General features: G+C 41.7%; 1 protein-coding gene across 2 annotated transcripts in view; it reads left to right on the forward strand.

Moving 5' to 3' along the window:
* The window catches only part of iffo2b (intermediate filament family orphan 2b), a 32,873-nt gene extending 15,298 nt beyond the window's left edge, over positions 1-17,575 (forward strand). Inside the window, exons 2-8 of one of the 2 annotated variants that reach the window (XM_085777514.1) lie at positions 5,837-5,897; positions 8,515-8,610; positions 11,111-11,281; positions 12,031-12,179; positions 12,739-12,943; positions 13,088-13,186; positions 14,689-17,575. In XM_085777514.1, the coding sequence (XP_085633640.1) occupies positions 5,837-5,897; positions 8,515-8,610; positions 11,111-11,281; positions 12,031-12,179; positions 12,739-12,943; positions 13,088-13,186; positions 14,689-14,928 (1,021 nt within the window). In that variant the 3' untranslated portion in view covers positions 14,929-17,575. The remainder of the gene's footprint in view (positions 1-5,836; positions 5,898-8,514; positions 8,611-11,110; positions 11,282-12,030; positions 12,180-12,738; positions 12,944-13,087; positions 13,187-14,688) is intronic. The other variant, XM_085777515.1, reaches the window with a different exon arrangement.
* The last annotated feature ends 121 nt before the right edge of the window (positions 17,576-17,696 follow it).

Raw genomic sequence — 17,696 nt, forward strand, 5'->3', positions numbered from 1 at the left:
GTTTGTTTGAATATCACATCCTATCTGACTATTGTTGCTGACATCCACATCTCCTGATGGCAACTTCCTGCACGATGACCAGCCTTCACAGTCTGAATTCACAAACACTAAAACACCTTTGAGGTGTGACATGTCAGGAGATTCGGGTGATGAAATTGTGTCAACATAGACGAGAAGCCTAAAGGAATATTTATACACTCTTGTGGAATCTGCGTCACAAAGAACTGAGGCTGCTTCGAGAATAAAGCGAAGCCCTACCCAGGATTAGTGTGACCGTCTACTGTCAATCAACTGACATGGTATGACATCCAAGGAGTTGAACATGCCATTAATTTACAATGCTTTTATAATCCTGGATTTAAAAGGTGGAGAAAAGGAAAATATGTCAACACGCAAAACAAAAATTAACGCAGCTGCTAATAGGCTAGTGTGTTTCACACTCTCTACTGTATTAGCTACTAACACTATTTGGCCGCTCCCTGCGGACCAGTGATAATGGCGGCTCAGGAAGATGTCTGTGGTCACTTAGCAACACAGACGGTCCTTGTGCTCGGCCTGGTGGTAGCGTCTGTGTCGTGTCTGGGTTAGGGAGTCTATATTTAAGACTGACCATGACTGTGGAACGTCAAGCAGAGATTCACTGTGTGCAGACCACGTGACTTAATCAAATCAGCAGGCAAATCGGACGCAGGTTGATGCCACTGTTTTTCACAGATATGAGTCGACTTGAGAGAATGCATCGACGGAGGACAAACGTGTGTGTGTGGTTGTGTTATGGATATGGATTGAGGTCAGGGAGGGAGGCAGTGGTAGTTAGAGCAGAGAAATGAAATGCGCTTTGACTTTGGCGTGTTGTCTCGTCATCAGAGGAGAAGCCAGACTGTGGGCTCCTGGGCTGCTTTACCCTCCGCCCCGATCCATTTCACATGGCTGCATCATTAGCACGCAACACATGTCTCTGTGTGGAGTCTGGGGAGGCCATATATCACAGATCATCATGACATTCAATCGATGACCTACTATAGTCATACCCCCTCCCCTCTTGCTCCTCCCAGGAAAGCCTCACATTAGTCACTATTTCACATCTTTGTGCCACAGATGCTGCTTCCCATCACGCTCCTCCTATACAGCTTAGATTATTGGAAGAACCTGTGCTTGAAATGAATTACGGTGCCTGCTTGTGCGCTGTTTAATTGCATGTGGAGGGTGGGGAATGCTGCTGTCATGGAGGAAAGATTTTATAGACGCCTATGGAACTCCAAGGAGAAGCATCACGTGCGCCCTGGACTCAGGAGATATGATTTATAAGAGTTGTCAGTGGCTTCATTTCATGCGGGCAGCTGAGCTGAATGGGAGTGTTTGTCCTGTATGTAGCCAGATGTATTGATCTCTCAATCGGTTATCATGTAACACTTCCTGCTTTACTATCGCCTGCCCTCATGAGAATTCGTTATAATGGTGCGATTAAGATCTCTTTATACAGTTTAGACTCAGGTCTATTTTGCAGTCGTCTTTTTAATAAGATGCAACAATTCATAATGAAAATTAAAGGTCCAGTGTGTAATATTTGTCAAGGTTTATTGGCAAAATCTGAATATACTAACAATGAATATATTTGTACAAGCGTATAATTGCTAAACAATAAAATCAGTTTGGTTTTCATAGCCTTATAATTCTTCTTTTATATATACATACAGCAAGGGTCCATAGATATATACACATAGATGCCGCCTCTGACGCTGCTGTCGATACGCCAACGCAGCCGCCATCTTGGGTCGGTCTGACTAGGGTTGTTGATACATAAAAAAGTATTGATACTAAAACATATCCGGATACGGTACTCATTTGCTAAAGTATCGATACTAGTATCGTGACAACCCTATGTCTGACTGCTTGTCAGACGTACATATGTCTATGGTCAGAAACTCCGACCCAAGATGGCGGCGCTATTGACGTATGCTGAGAAGCAGAAGGTGGCATCTAGTCAGTATATCTATGGCAAGGGTCTTGGTTAGAGAGTGCCGCCATGTTTGTACAGAATTGAAAATCCAGCCAACCAGAGTTTCAAGAGTTTCACGTTCATAAATACACAACAGAATTATTTAATAGATCAATAATAGAATCAAAATGATAGATATCACTGTTTTCCTGTCATTGTACAGACTGGACCTTTAAATGAATGCTTTGCCGATATGCAAAAATACACTCACTATTGTCATTTGATAATCTCTTTACAGCACACCACACCAGTTCAGTATACCATATATACATACTTGTGTGGTAAATTATACAGTCTGCGGACAATAGAAATTATTCCAGCAGATGAAACACAAGTCCGGCAGGTTTGACAAGGCATCACATTGACATTGAGGATTTGGAAAGGATTAAAAAATGACAAAGATAAACAAGGTCAAATGTGTCACTAAATGAGGACTACTGCAATATTTTGACCTCAAAATACTTTTAACAAATAATTTCAAGAGCAGCAGGAACTTGAGGCTAAAACTGAATTAGATAAATAAATTGGAGGGGTGTAATATGATGTCTAAATGTAGGTATTTTCTCAAGTGTTTTAATCTGCTATAATATCCAGGATCAGTTTTTGAGCTTGTAATTTGATGTGAGGTTACAATGAAATTCCACTCTTAGTAAAACTCTCGGTGGTGTAGTTTAAACAGGGTGTTGTCTTACTCTGGTTTTTTATTTGCTATGAGTAACAGAGGATTTGTGGAGTGGTCCGTAACGTAACCACACCTCAAAGTTTCCCCTGTGCTCCTTTTGGTATTTACAGATGGTTTACAAGAGTCACGCTGTAAGACCTTTTGAATTTGAATATCTGATAGACAATTAGTGATCACTTGATTATCACTTTCATTCTTTCTGAGATGAATCAGCCTTCAAGATTACGTTTTTTATGAGTCCCATAAAACCATCACAATGACCGCTATCAGTTGAAAGTGTCAAACATGAGAACATGCCTGCGTCAGATTTGGATGTGTGCACAGTTGCGGCGTCCTCAGGCGCAGTGATGGGAAAAACATCGAGGCAACTCGCATGCAAGCGCAACTCCCAGACATACCACACAAGGCAGGGAGTGTTAGTTGGCAGGCGCTGCTGGAATGCTATTGTTCAACGGACAAAATATGTATGAGAAAGTGTCTGTTTGATGTGATACACTTATCCTTTAGTTTCCTCATGTGTCACAAAACACACACACACATGTGATTTGCATTTTGCGCATTGAAATGAGGAATTCTTTCTTTATCCATTCATGTCAGTTGCAAGTGCTACGGCAGCAACACTGATTTCAGAAAACAATTATCTGTTCATTATTAAATTGGATTAAATGTTACAGAAAAGCAGGTGATTCTTTCTTAAGAAGGCTTTTAATTTCCTTAATGAAAAGAAGGTAATGTATCTTTACATGGCTTTTTAAAAACATCATTAAATTGTAAGTTGCCTGCCAAAAATGAAAATAGAAACCATTTCATTTATCGCTGCAATCTCACTGGGACCCATGCGTTGCTAACACGTGTGTAAGGACTCTGTTTTGGATTCATTAGAGCTGAGATTTTGTCAGTCAGTAAACAGTTGTCTATGAGTGGACACAGGCTCCAGTTCTCCTGCTGTCTTTGTCCTTGTAAGGAGACTCCGGGTGTGTTCATTTGACTGAGTCACACCAAAGGTACAGGAAAACCAGAGCAGAGAGGCCAGACTGAATACCTTTGCGGTGCTGTAGTGTCATCTCTGTTTGGATTGGCCTCTCATATCTGGATGCTTGAAAACAGTCGCCGATTTTCCATCTGACTTGGACAGAGTGCTAAATTGTAACCGTTCCAAATAATGTGGAAGCGGTTGCAGCTCCATTGACTCTGACGGATGGCAAAAATAGCAATGAAATACGGTCGACAGACACGGTCTTCCCCTCCATCGGTACAGGTCCATTTAATCACGTTGTCCCATTATCACGAGTGAAAGAGGCTGAAGTTCGGCTGTCCAGGAAGTGACAACACAGGTGATGCAGATGCTGTGACAAACGGATTGGTGTCTGCAAAGGATGCAGTCGTGAACTCCAGTGACCTTAGCCGGAGTCCTGCGGCAGGCAGGCCGAGTGTTGTGGTCACAGTAAAGCAGCACTGCCAGCGTTTTCAGAACAAGGCTTCAATCACAGTGCGAGCCGCTGCACCCTGCCAAGGGATACTTCTCTCTAATTAGACAGTGTACATTCAGGGGGTCCTGAACGAAAACAAGAGTTTTGTTGAGAAAGTGAATTCTTCAGTGACGCATGTTGTGGCATTAAAGTGACTTCTGGCTGTGTTTGTGTTTCTCCATGGTAAAAGCTAAGAAAGAGCTAAAGTCCCAGAAGTCAATACTAGTGTCCTGATGTCAGCTCTCTCTGTCTCTTCCAGTAAACATAGTATGCTGCTTTACACCGTACACATTTTCCCACTGTCTCAGCCAGTCTCTCTCACACAGACACAGAACACCCCCTCTGTTTGTATCGTCCTCTGTCACCACGGCTTTGTACCCACCGTGGCTCATCACCACATGGATGTCTGTAGCTCGGTGCGGCGACTTCATTTTCCTGAATGAGCTTCTTGTCTATTCGGAATCTCATACAGTCTTTTGGGAAGTATCTATGACTCAGCATGGCTGCTATCTAATCTCCCAGGGAGCCAGATGAGTGTGTGTGTTAGCAGCATGAGAAAAACCGACGGATGTGGTGCGGGCTGAGCCGTCTGTGCCTTGTGTGCAACGCATGCTGCAATGCAATTATAGAGGCTCCTAATTTTGTTTACACGTGGCTGCCATGGTGCAGAGAAGTGATATGACCAGAGGAAAGTAGAACTGTGTGGCTAATCATAGCATGCAGCCAAAGGGCTGTGGTGGGGGGTCTGGCACTTTATTTTTAGCCACAGTAGCAGCTTGGCTTTTTGGGGAGTGGTGATGTTGGTTGGGTTTTTTTTGGATCACCATTTTTGTTGAGATACATGGCCTCCTCATGGTGGAGAACCTTTAGCACTTGGCTTTTCACCCATCAGGTCACATGCTAACAACGAACTTGGCCATGGACCTAAGTTGATTATGTAGAATTGGCATGCTAACACCTGCTTAATGCTAACATGTTAATATTGTGGTAGCTGAAAGCACAGAGCTGCCACACTCTTTATTTTCATCTTCTGTTTCACATAAATGTACTGAAGCAACAATGAGCTGCTTGTTGTGTGTGATATGTCTGCCCTGATGACTGTGATGTGATGAATAATTCAGCCTCTTATCTCCAGTAAATACTGGGAACGCTACGAATGGCTTTGCAGTCAGGTCGGTAGCTTTGGTAGATGTTAACTGCGTACCTCTAGCTTGTACCTCTGTCAAAAGCATGAATAAAGATTTTCCCTTGCTTTGAACTGTTGCCAGTGAGATCCTGTAAACAGATTCCCTACACCTGTGACTTCATGAGCAATGAGGCAGCGAGCATGAAGGAATTCATGCTGCAGCAGAGACACTCCACCCTTCTGGGTGTGTAGAAGCTCGTATGTCTCTCTGCAGTGGCTCGAAGGTTGAGACGCTATTCACGGGCGATGTTTGTTGTATTTGGAGAAGGATGGAACTTTTTCTGAGGGAGTGGGGTTGTAAAGATGACAGGACAAAGGAGGGAAGAGATAAAAAGACTGAAAGTAGGAGGGGGGGAGTGGGTGTGAAGCCACACTGTCAAGGGCATTTTGTAACCAGAGACAGGAGTATTATCCCCACAAAACTACCATTACCCTTTCTAGTGGCCCCCAGGGGACCAGGACCAGCAGTAAGTGACCCACCTCTGTGTTCTGTCTTGCAGATGGGAGGAGGAGGTGTCCAAGCGGGAGCAGCTGGAGTCCACGGTGGAATCCCTACAGCAGGTTGGGAAACGTAGAGAACAAGATAAATGTCATTAACAAACTGGTGCACCTAACATTGAAAGGTCATTCACCACATGCAGAGTGCAAATAACATCTGAGGGACAGAGCGTGTGTACACATACAGTTTCAAAATAGCAACTCCAGCACATGTATGAGGATTTAAATATAGATCTGTTCTTCATGGTGTTTTATGCACTGTGGAGTCAGCAGAGCTGGACTGACAGCAGATACTGTACAGCCAGGAGGATGTGTGTCAGATTAGGGGAAAAAAACACACATTACAAAGCCATCAGGAGGAGTCAGCTGGCCTGGATGTGGATATAAACATCAAATATCACCAGCAGCCTCCCATTATGCTGCTGCTGCTGCTCAGAGCCGGCAAACAGGAATAGAAGTAGAGGCAAAAATCAATCTAAAGTGTCACACCTTGAGGCCATACCACAAAATATACACCATTGTTGCCGGCGTGTCCCATGTAGTGTGCATCCTTCCCTCACCGTCGGTGTTGCACAAATTGATCACTGACAGCATGCGTGTTTGTCTTGGATTCTGGGTCAGCAGAAGCCCAGAGAGGGAGGTGGAGTGCCATCCTCCCGAGGGGCTTTAACCTTTTAAAGCACACAGGCAGATGTGGCTGTGTGTATGGGAGAGGCGGAAATCTGCTCACACAGTAAATTCAATGAAAACAGCCAGTTATTGTTATGGGCCCAGAGCCAGAGGACTGTTACCATGTAATGACTTACTACAGGAGCAAAGAGTGAATGGAGTCAACAAGGTTAATCTTTTTAATCATGCGGTTTATTAAATTTGGTCTGTGAAATTGCAGAGCCCATGTTTACTAGCTAGATACAATAAACATTGAGTTGGAATTTATGTGAATTATTTATTTTAAAAGCTAGTTACAGTAAAAGTTACTATAATTAGGGCTCAGTTCTCTAGGTTACACTTTAAAAGACCACAATAGGGAAAAAACTTAATCTTTTTAGATGTAGATGATATTTTTTTATAGATTTAACAAATGAAATAAAACATAATTGGTTCATTAATGAGTTACTGGAAAGTAGAGTTGTTAGCCAGGCTAGCTGTTACCATTGGTTTCTTGTCTTTATGCTAAACTATGCTAAGCGAACCAGCTGCTGGCACTATAGCTTTATATTTTGCCATAATCCCTATAGTTTTAGGAGTAGATTCATTACCTTTATTTGTCGGTGCAAGCTATTTTTAGAACGGCGGAGCAGAGCCACAAGCTGCTCAGAACTATGCTAAGGAGGCTAATGGGATTTCTTGGTTTCCCTCATCAAACTCATCAAATACACAATCCAACGACTCCAATATGCTCTGGTGGACAAATTGTGACCTGCACATTCACCACGCTATGAGTTAATTTACCTCCTTGTAGGTTAATATATGGTAAACAGCTGCTTTCCATTTCTGTACGTAGCTACAGCTATAAAGCATCTTTTGCATTACTTCATGCTTCCACATTTACATGAGATAAATATGTCTGGGCTCTCTGGGCTCAGAGCCAAACAGTAACCGTATAAAACAGTATTACATGATCATATAACAGTGCAAAACTTTGCCTGTAGCTACATTTCACAATCACTGTCTTTGATGATGCAGACGGCACCTTTTAATTTGCCTCTAACCTTGTACACTTTCGAAGAGGTGTTATCAATCGTTTGTTGACAATATATTGAAGATTTTGTCAGAGTTATTTTCATGTTAGACACTAAAGACCTGTTGGAAAGACCAGGGACAATAATGGATATGACCTAAAACCTATAGGAATGTGTATTGTTAAAGGGATAGTTCAACATTTTGGCAAATTGGCCCATTGCCATAATCGCTATAGTCATAGCAGTAGGTTCATTACCTTTAATTGTAGGTGTAAGCTATTTTCAGTACGGCGGAGCGCAGCAGCTGGCTGCTCAGAGCTACGCTATGGAGGCTAAGGGAATTTCTTGGTTTCCCTCATTAAACTCATCAAATTCAACATCCCAAAACTCCACAGCGCTTTTGTAGACAAGTTGTGACCTGCACAACCACCACGCTATGAGATAATGACGGAACGATACGAAACGGAGCCGTTTTCGAGGTAAATACAGGGTAAATACGGAGACTGCTTGCTGAAAAACTGTCCCTGAACGCAACGCGCATCAGCAGTTTTGTATGAATTTACCTCGAAAACGGCTCCGTTTCGTATCGTTCCGTCATTATCTCATAGCGTGGTGGTTGTGCAGGTCACAACTTGTCTTCAAAAGCGCTGTGGAGTTTTGGGATGTTGAATTTGATGAGTTTAATGAGGGAAACCAAGAAATTCCATTAGCCTCCATAGCGTAGCTCTGAGCAGCCTGCTGCTGCGCTCCGCCGTACTGAAAATAGCTTACACCTACAATTAAAGGTAATGAACCTACTGCTATGACTATAGCGATTATGGCAATGGGCCAATTTGCCAAAATGTTGAACTATCCCTTTAGTGTTTTCTCTAAAGATGAACACCAGTTTAGAAATGGTTATTGAAAAAGTTCATTGTACAAACTTTAGGAAGTAGAGTGGATGTGTTTCTACCTATTTTGTTAGGACCATTGTTTACCTGTGTGTGTCTTTTACCCAGAGTGCCAGGGAGACATCGGAAGTCCAGGGTGAGCTGAACGAGAAGGTGGACAGACTGAAGGCCGAACTCGTGGTCTACAAGAGCCTGATGAGTGACGTAAGTATTTTCTCAGCGCTGGGGTGATGTCACCATCACTTCTCTCAAGTGTGACAGCACTTTCACGTTGGATAAAGTGCTGGGTCGACTCCCTAGCTTAAAGCAATTGTGTTAAGCGTTCCAGCGGCAGTGTTTCAGCATGTACAGCTGTTGTCCTGCACATTCCTAACCGTCAGTCTGATGAAGCTTGTCACTCGCGTGGATCCGATGAATAATACTTAACACACAAACACACACCCTTCCTTCCTTTGCATTCAGGAAAAGATACATAACGGCAGAAAGGCCTCTAAAACAAGCATTCATTGAAAACAGCTCAAATAGCAGCTGTAGATCAACGGCGTTTCCTGTTCTGTATAGCCCTCTATTGTTCCCTGGCAGCTCTGCTCTGCTGTGATATACAGCTGTAATATACTGCAGTGGGCCCAGTCACAGCTTGTGCTTGCTCAGGGATAAATATAGCCAGATGATGTTTTTGTTTTTGGAAAGCTTTGTTGTTTCATCCTGCTTATCTTCACTATGGCATCTGTACATTGTAGATTTTTCATGTTATTTTCTGTGCTCTGCTTCATTTCCAATGTGTGAATCCAGAGACAGGTAAGTCATGTGGCAGCAGTCAAGCTTATAGGATGTGTAGAAGTAGTTAGACATCCCATAGTTGTGTGGCTGTGGTTGTGTCTTTGAATGTGGGACCCTCTCTTGTCATTGCCCAGAGAAGTGAATGGACGTATTGTCAGGAGGAAATGATGTAAATCTGCACACACTGCATATCTGTCCACGCCAAATCTATCAATCAAAACAGAGTGTATCTGATTTGTTATGTTGACAGAAGAAGAATACAGAAGTATAGTTCTAGTGCTGTAAACAGATGGAAGTTTTAATATTGTTTTTGATATTTCCGTGTCTTTTTTTTAAAATCATAAAGCAGATCTAGGTTCTGTATCAATTCTGTGAAAATATCAAAGCGCTCAGTCCACAGAAAAGTGCCATTAGCCATGCTGCGAGTCCAGCTGTGCAGCATTTGGTTTCTCTGAGTGTTTTTTTTTTTTTAATCTACTATATCTTTGATTGATTGATAAGTCTTTATTTCTAACATATTTAAAAAAAGAAAAGAAAACATATATAAATAATAAATAGCACGTGTTATAGTGTCCCAAATATCAAACAAGACCAATATTCAAATCAATAAAAAATGTATGCTCGAAAAGGAGTGGGAGGAAGCCAAGATTTTCAATTCCCACCCATTATTCACCACACCTTCATTCCATATTCAAAGCCAAACAAAATAAACCAAATACAAAGTCTACAGAATCTCTCTTAGTTTTAGAATTACCTATCCATATGCAGTCAAAAAATAATATTCAACTCTCCAACTTACTTTTCCTCATACTCATATTTTTTTAGCAACATGTTTTTGTATAATTTTCTTTAACAGTTTTATGTTTGTGCTATTTTTGAGCTCCTTCTCCAGATCAATTTCACCCCACAGAGTGTTACTTTTCAGAGTTGTTCTGACATTAATTATCTTAAAATGAAGTTCCCCTCTCAAATTACACCCACCTTGCCTTTCCATAAACATATTTTGTACATCATCCGGAAGTAGATTATGTCTTGCTGTGCAGTCTTGTGTTTAACCAGAGCAGTGAATTTCAGTGTGTGCCTTTAAGAATAATGAGTTTCTATGCTCAAGATATCCAGTGTTACTGATGATTCTTATTGCTCTTTTTTGTAATGTGCATAACGGATGTAGGTGGGATTTATAGGTATTACCCCATATCTCCATGCAGTTGCTTAGATACGGTAGTATGAGTGCATTATGCAGCATTATTCGATCGCTCAGAAAAGAGTCATCTCACCAGCCTGACGTAAGCGCACACAGAGGTGGGTTTTGGTACTTACCACCAATGTACCTCTTTATTGATGTCAGAACTGAAAATAAAACACTGGGAATTTTTTTTTCAAATTGGGACTTAATAATTATCAAATAATCATCATTTATCTTAGGCTTAGCTACGCTGACATAAGTGTGTGAGTTCCACATTTCCATACAACAGAAAACACATCTGACTGCCAAGTGTTTTAAAGGGATAGTTCAACATTTTGGCAAACTGGCCCATTGCCATAGTCCCTATAGTTTTAGGAGTAGGTTTGTTACCTTTAATTGTAGTTGCAAGTTATTTTTAGAACGGCGGAACAGAGCCGCAAGCTGCTCAGAGCTACGCTACGGAGGTTAATGGGATTTCTTGGTTTCCCTCATTAAATACACAATCCAACAACTCCAAAATGCTCTTGTGGACTAGTTGTGACCTGCACATTCACCTATGTAATTCAGGGAACAAATATGACCATGAAACAATCATCTGATGTCAGTTACAGTTACAGATGTCAGTTAAACATTTTGCCTGCAACAGTGAATAAGGTTCGAACAATGTAATTCATGCTGTGTGAGAATGTTTTTGTTTCTGCATACATCTCTCTTAAACCTCCATCCATCTCCTTGCAGCAAATGACTGACCTGGACTCCAAGATTCAGGAGAAGGCCAGGCGGGTGGACATGGACATCTGCAGGCGCATCGACATCACGGCCAAACTGTGCGACGTGGCTCAGCAACGCAACTCAGAGGACATGTCAAAGATGTTCAACGTCAGTCCGGTCAGGTCTCTCCCAGAGAAGGTGGGCATCCGTCCAACTGCCGCTCTGATGTTTGCTAGGGGAGCTGACAGTAACGGCAGAAAACATATGAATTCTTTTGTGAGGGAAACAGTCAGCAGTCTGTGAATGAAATCAGAGCCGCCGGTGGGTGGTGACGGTGTGCAGTGACATTGTCGGTTTTTCACCAGCTGACCATCATGTACTGAGTGACCCCATGTGAAGGCACAGTGATGCATGTCTGCTTGTGTGCATATACACTCTTAAACATATAAACATACACTTTAAGAATACTTACAGAAGCACACACACACACACACACAGAGGGGGAGAAAGAGAGAGAGAGAGAGAAAGGTGAAATGCTGATGTTGTAACTTCACTGCACACAAGGTTATCACATTGCGCCGACATTGCTGGCTTAAGCCCAACTATCCATCCACTGTGAATCAAATTGGAGACCTCTTTTATCATGTTATGTTTATTTTTTTGTGACATTTTTCATCTGGTTTTAGAAGCTGAACCAGAAACCAGGACTACAGAATAGACTTCCTATAGGCTATACACATTAGGTTTTTCTATTTCTATTTAGTGGCATGTAACCAGTCAAAAAAGCAAATAAGATAAAATGCAGCTTGTTTATCCTTCACTTTTCTCACTTAGGAATACAGATAATGTACAGAACAAAAAACACTGGTTGTCTGCTTTAAATTTTGCCTCAGGGTTCATGAGGTTCATATTGTGCGTGTGTTTATATTTGTGTGCGTGCTCGGCAGGGGGCGATGGCCTGCTGCAAGAAGAAAGAGCGCAAGGTGGTGTCGGATGAGGAGAACTCAGAGATGGATGCTGAGCCCAGCCTGTCAGAGGAGGAGGTCCCCGGTTCGCTCAACATCACGGACGAAATGAAACGCATGCTCAACCAGCTGTAAGAATAAGCAACACCTCACACACACACACACACACACACACACACAGGCAAATGCAGCATTGATGCCCACACAGACTGTATAACCAAGCTCTTCCTGCTTTGAATGAAACTGACTCTGCTATGCAGCTGCGCCATACCAGCACAGTAGTTTCCTGCCCAGTTGTTGTGATGGAAGTGTTTGGTGTGTTCCTTCGGCTCCCTCTAGTGTTTGACTGTGGTGTTGCATCTAACACACTGAATGCTCATGTAGCAGTATCTCTGCAGATATACTGTAAATACAACAAGCATTACTTTGCTCTGTTGAGGCTCATCATTTTTCACTCTCACAAACATTCTCTGTTCTGAATGGACCTGTTTACTAATCACTAACTTCCAGCTGCTGGCTATACTGTGTGCTTGACTTGCTTTTGGTTTCTCAAATATCTGTCCTGTCCTTCTTCTCATGCTCTTTATAAGCGCATGACCTCTGCTGCATCTGGTGGCTGTTATACTTCTCCTTCCTCTCCTCCCTGTTTCTTCTTCTTCTTCCTCCATCCTCTGCCCTCGCCCCGCGCAGACATTGCTCAGATAACTCCTTTGTTGCCAGGCGCGAGACATTCGAAATCGACGACGACTGTGACAGCCTGACGTGGGAGGAGAACGAAGAGACCCTGCTGCTGTGGGAGGACTTCACCAACTACAACGTGCCGTGTGCCATCGCCGCAAACACCTGCTCGTCCATCGCCCCCTGCGAGGGCAACGGTGGTGAAGCCGCTGATCCGGTGAGTCCCGTCTGCGTTTGTGCTTCTCTGCACACTATATGGTTTTCAGGCTCATGCAAGTCAGAGTGTAGATCATTGCTATGGATGCTGTGTAAGACATCTCCTCATGCATGATGAATGAAGTCTCTGTCTGTGCTCTCGAAGGACTCCCAGGATGGAAGTCTTGGCAGCCTCATTGATGAAACGGAGTCACTATTTAAGACCAGAGAGCAGGAATACCAGGAGACCATCGGCCAGATCGAGGTAGACAATCTATATATGTCTGTGTGATAGAAAATAAGAGCTTACATAATTCATTTTGTTCGTTTTTTTTCATAAAATGGTTTGATTCTTTGAAACAAATCACAAAACTGCACAAATATTAACATATTATGATCATAACTGCTTCCACTGACAGTCGCTAACAGATTCTGATTTATCTCACAGTCCTGTTACTGTATATATTTAGTAAATGTACTTGGGAATTATTATGTTAAATTTAGTATGCATATTTTTCATGTATACTGTACTATACATAGATGTAACATTGCGTGGTCATGAAAATGGCATTGAAGTCATGGAAAAGTATATATTTATTTACTTGTTGTCACACAGCAAGATTAAAGCGCATAGAAAACAAACAATGTCAAACAGTGAGTCTGGGTAAGGTTCCAGCTTTCCACTCATTTCCCCTAGGGCTCGTAGGAAAGTTATTAGGGTGGGAAATTGCATCAAAAAAGATGGAGGGTTATGTGATTTTTCATTTTGCTGAAGTAGGGTCTTTTTAATTTTTAATGTAGAGACTGAGAGTTAGGTGCTACATTTCCTGGAATGTGCAGTAAATGCTCTGATCTACTGTACGTTCTCTCTATTTTCTAGACAATTTCAAGTCAGTTATGGGTTGGGCAGTTCATAAAAAAAAATATATATATATATATATATATAGTGTGTGTGTGTGTATGTATGTGTATATATATATATATATATATACACATACACACACACTATATTCATTGAATATTTCAGAAGTATCAGAAACATTTGTACTGCCCAGACTATTGGAGAATTGCAGTAATTTTGACTCTTAATGTTGGTGGAAACCCAGCAGCTGCAATATAAACAGGGTGTAGCTGTCTAATGGTCTTATTTGATAAAGCAGTGAGGAGAGCATTGTAATAAATTAACTTTGGAGTTAATAAAAGCATTCATACTTTTCTCTGTCTTGTTGAGACACAGTGTCTCTGGCCTGTGCTGTGCTTTTGAGATGCTGGAAAGGCAGATTTATTTATAGCTTTGATGTGGTCAATGAAGCTAAGATCCCCATCAGATTTTTAACACGGGTTGAAGTTTAAAATGCTCTAGACTCCAAGACTGCACTAAATTGAAACCTTCATTTTTTTGTTCCCAAATACATCTATGTTTTGTCTGTATTTGAAGCAAAGAACTTATTCAAGGAGTAAAGAGTCAATGCCACTAAAATCATGTGGTGACAGGGCCAAACAAATCTGCAGAGCTGTGATACCTACCTGTGCTCTTGAAGATATGGCCATAAGCACACACAGGGTGAACAAAATGGGGCTATGAATGCATCCTTGTGGCACACCAAGTTGCACCAATTTAACACGCTATTTTTACGCTATTTTGTATAATTTGTAATCTTTTTTTCCAAATCAAGGGAAAAGATCCATTTGAGACATTAATATTAATAAAGTAAGGAGGTCAACAGGAAGTGTTCCCCTCACCCTATATCCACTGTCTTCTTTTAGATGGAATTGGCCACAGCAAAGAGTGACATGAACCGACATCTGCACGAGTACATGGAGATGTGCAGCATGAAGAGAGGCCTGGACGTGCAGATGGAGACCTGTCGACGGATGATTAAAGGTGGCAGGAACTCTCCCTCTTTCAGCTCTGTGGCCAGCAGCGACTCAGGGAACACAGATGAGATCCAGGACGAGATTGAGACTTCGGACAAGGACGCAGAGGCCGAAGCGTCCGTTAGTTGATGGCTGCATAGCCGGGCTTTGTCCCATCTCCTCCTGAGCGCCCCCTGTTGTCGCGGGGGTTAAATGTGTATAGAGCTCCACCCTGCTAGAGAGGTGGACCAACTTAAATCTGGGCCGGTTTGACCTGGTTAACTTCTGATGGTCATGCTCACTGATGCGGGCCCAGAACTGGTGCTTTTATACTATTTGTGTTGTTTAGAAAGTGGTGGTGGGGGGATGTGTGGGGGGGGACGTGGGGGTGTGGTGTCTTTGCTTCACAAAGAGAAAAAGGGTGCATATAGTAAGTCTGAGCTGTGCTTTCTTCCTCACTGCTGCCTCGCTTGGATTATCGTCCAGAGCTTCACATCATTTTTGGGGAGAGAGAAGAAAAAAAAAAAGAAATTCTCAAATGTTTTAAACAGGCTGAGAATATTTTCTACAAATTCTTACCCTATTAAAGTCCTTTTTTTCTAAAGGAATTGAAAATAGTACATATTGTGCTTCTTGTTCGGTGAACAACAACTACACTATTCACAGAAAATAGAACACATCCATCTTTTGAATTGTAATATTAATTTTCGGTGCAGAAAATCAGTTCCCATTTGTTTGGAGTACTGTTTTGTTTTTGTATTATTTTCAGCCCAGGTGGGGTTCTTAGTGATCCAGACCGTCTTCTGCCAAGATGACGAAAACAATCAAGTGGAGACAAATGGTGTTGGAGTTCTGGTGGTTTCTGAGGGAACTCTGCAGGGTTGCCAAAGCTGACAGAGGAAAGGAGCACAGCCTTTTGATGCATCAGTGCACTACTGAAGTTCTATGCAATTTAGCTGGCCTTACTTTCAGACTGGCTTTCACCCTTCATCGTTTCTCTTCAAACCAATACAATTAGCCTTTTAAGCAAAGCAGGTGTTTTCTATGTATCATTTGAGAAGCTTTTTTTTGTGCGTTTGAGTGTGAAAAAAATCTATGTATGAGTTTTTCATGGACACCAACAATAAAAAACTGGAACAGTGCCCCCCCCTAACTAAGGACAACAATTTTTGCTCAGAATGAATATAAAGAATAATATAAATCCTACTTATAAATGAAACACTCAAGTACATTGCTCTGATTAAGGTGTATTTTACTGGGGAAACATCTCATCTAGTGCACTTTATTTTGCACACATGAAAGCATATCATCATGGATGTCTAAAACGCATTTGATTTCAGAAAGAAATCAAACAAATTGAAGTTATCAAAGCCAGACAAGGCTCTGAAACCTCTAAAGAAAAACCAAAGGACTCATTTTGAAACGTTTCCCTTTCACACAATCATTCATACACAATCACTGTTCTAATTCCTTGTACTTTGGGGAAGGCTTCTTTGCTGATCTTTGGTGTCTTTATTATTGGTTATTATTATAATTATCAGTTTCCTGCTGTCCTGCAGCCAGGGGACTCTGTTCCAGGTGGGTGGCACATCCTGCTTTGTCTCCTCTGAACGGGGGCTACAAAGTGTCAGACTGTACATAGAGAGCTGTAGGCATGTGATCGTATACCCCAGAGGCCTTTTTGTTCATAGTAGTCATTTGCAAAAGTTTGAGATGTCTCACAATTTCGCTTTTCAGTGCTTCCACTGGATGAGCGTAGAATCTGTTGAGCGCATGGGGAGAGAAGTGATCTTTTCATCACCTCTTTGTATTATAATGTATGTACGGTTTGCTGGATCAAAGATTAAGTGCTACTTCTATCTTGAAGATTTACAAAAGCAGAATGTTAAAAAAAAAAGAGAAGAAAAAAAATACAGGCCTTTTGTTATTTCAGCATGTTTCCGTGGAGAAAAGGAGCTATGGATCTTTTTTTATAACATTATTTTTTGAACTTAATAGCTGCAATGCAGACTGTGCGCTACGTTTTTTAATCAAAACAGTGTCTATCCTAATCATTGATTAATCGTATTTGTGGCAGAAAATGTATTTTTCACTGTTTTTAATCATTTTGTGTTAACCAAAAGGTGTGTTTTATGTTGCCATATTCAGCTTTTATTATATTTTCAGGAATATTAAACCTGTTCCAGATGCTTTGGTCATTTATTGACCGTATTAGATCACCCATTGTAAATCAATTGATTATATAAGACAAGACTGAGTGAGGGACAGTCTTACTCACACAGAAAACGTCACATGTTTTTGTTTTTTATTTCCGAGTTGATGTAAAACCAGCCTGATACGTGACAAAGAGCCATTCCTTTATTGGTACTGTACTTTGCATCGGTGACATCAAACGCGTTATTTATTGATTGTATGGCTGTAACATCCAAATTTGAAAAAAACAGCAGCCGGTCTAACCACACACTCCACCCTCGTTCACGCCACTCTGGCCATCACACTAACCAGCCAACCAAAGCAAATATGTACAGTAACATACGACAAAGATGTAAATCAAGCTATGACTCCTACTAACTCAGTCTCAGTATTTGTACAGGCCTACCACAGAGGTGTTAGTTTGCAGGACCATTCAATCTCGCAAACTATTGGACATTCAGTGTATTATCTCCACTCTCCCATCACTTGAAGCAGGTCAGATTCCAGTTATATCAGTTGAAAATACTGTAGCAGCCCTCCTTGTTGAATGTAGCTTGATTGGAGGCATTCTCTAAAGACCTTAAGAGTAAATGCTGAGCAAAAACATGTAGCTTTTTAAATCCAGGGATATATGGTGTGCTGTTCTTCATGGAGACCTTGGTATGTTTTGCTTTACTAAAATGGGCTCTTGCCCGTCCGTGACCTAGGTGTATGTAAATTAGGTC

Source organism: Trachurus japonicus, chromosome 5 (genome assembly GCF_045865225.1).
Source record: "Trachurus japonicus isolate A0001 chromosome 5, Traja_1.0".
NCBI lineage: Eukaryota > Metazoa > Chordata > Actinopteri > Carangiformes > Carangidae > Trachurus > Trachurus japonicus.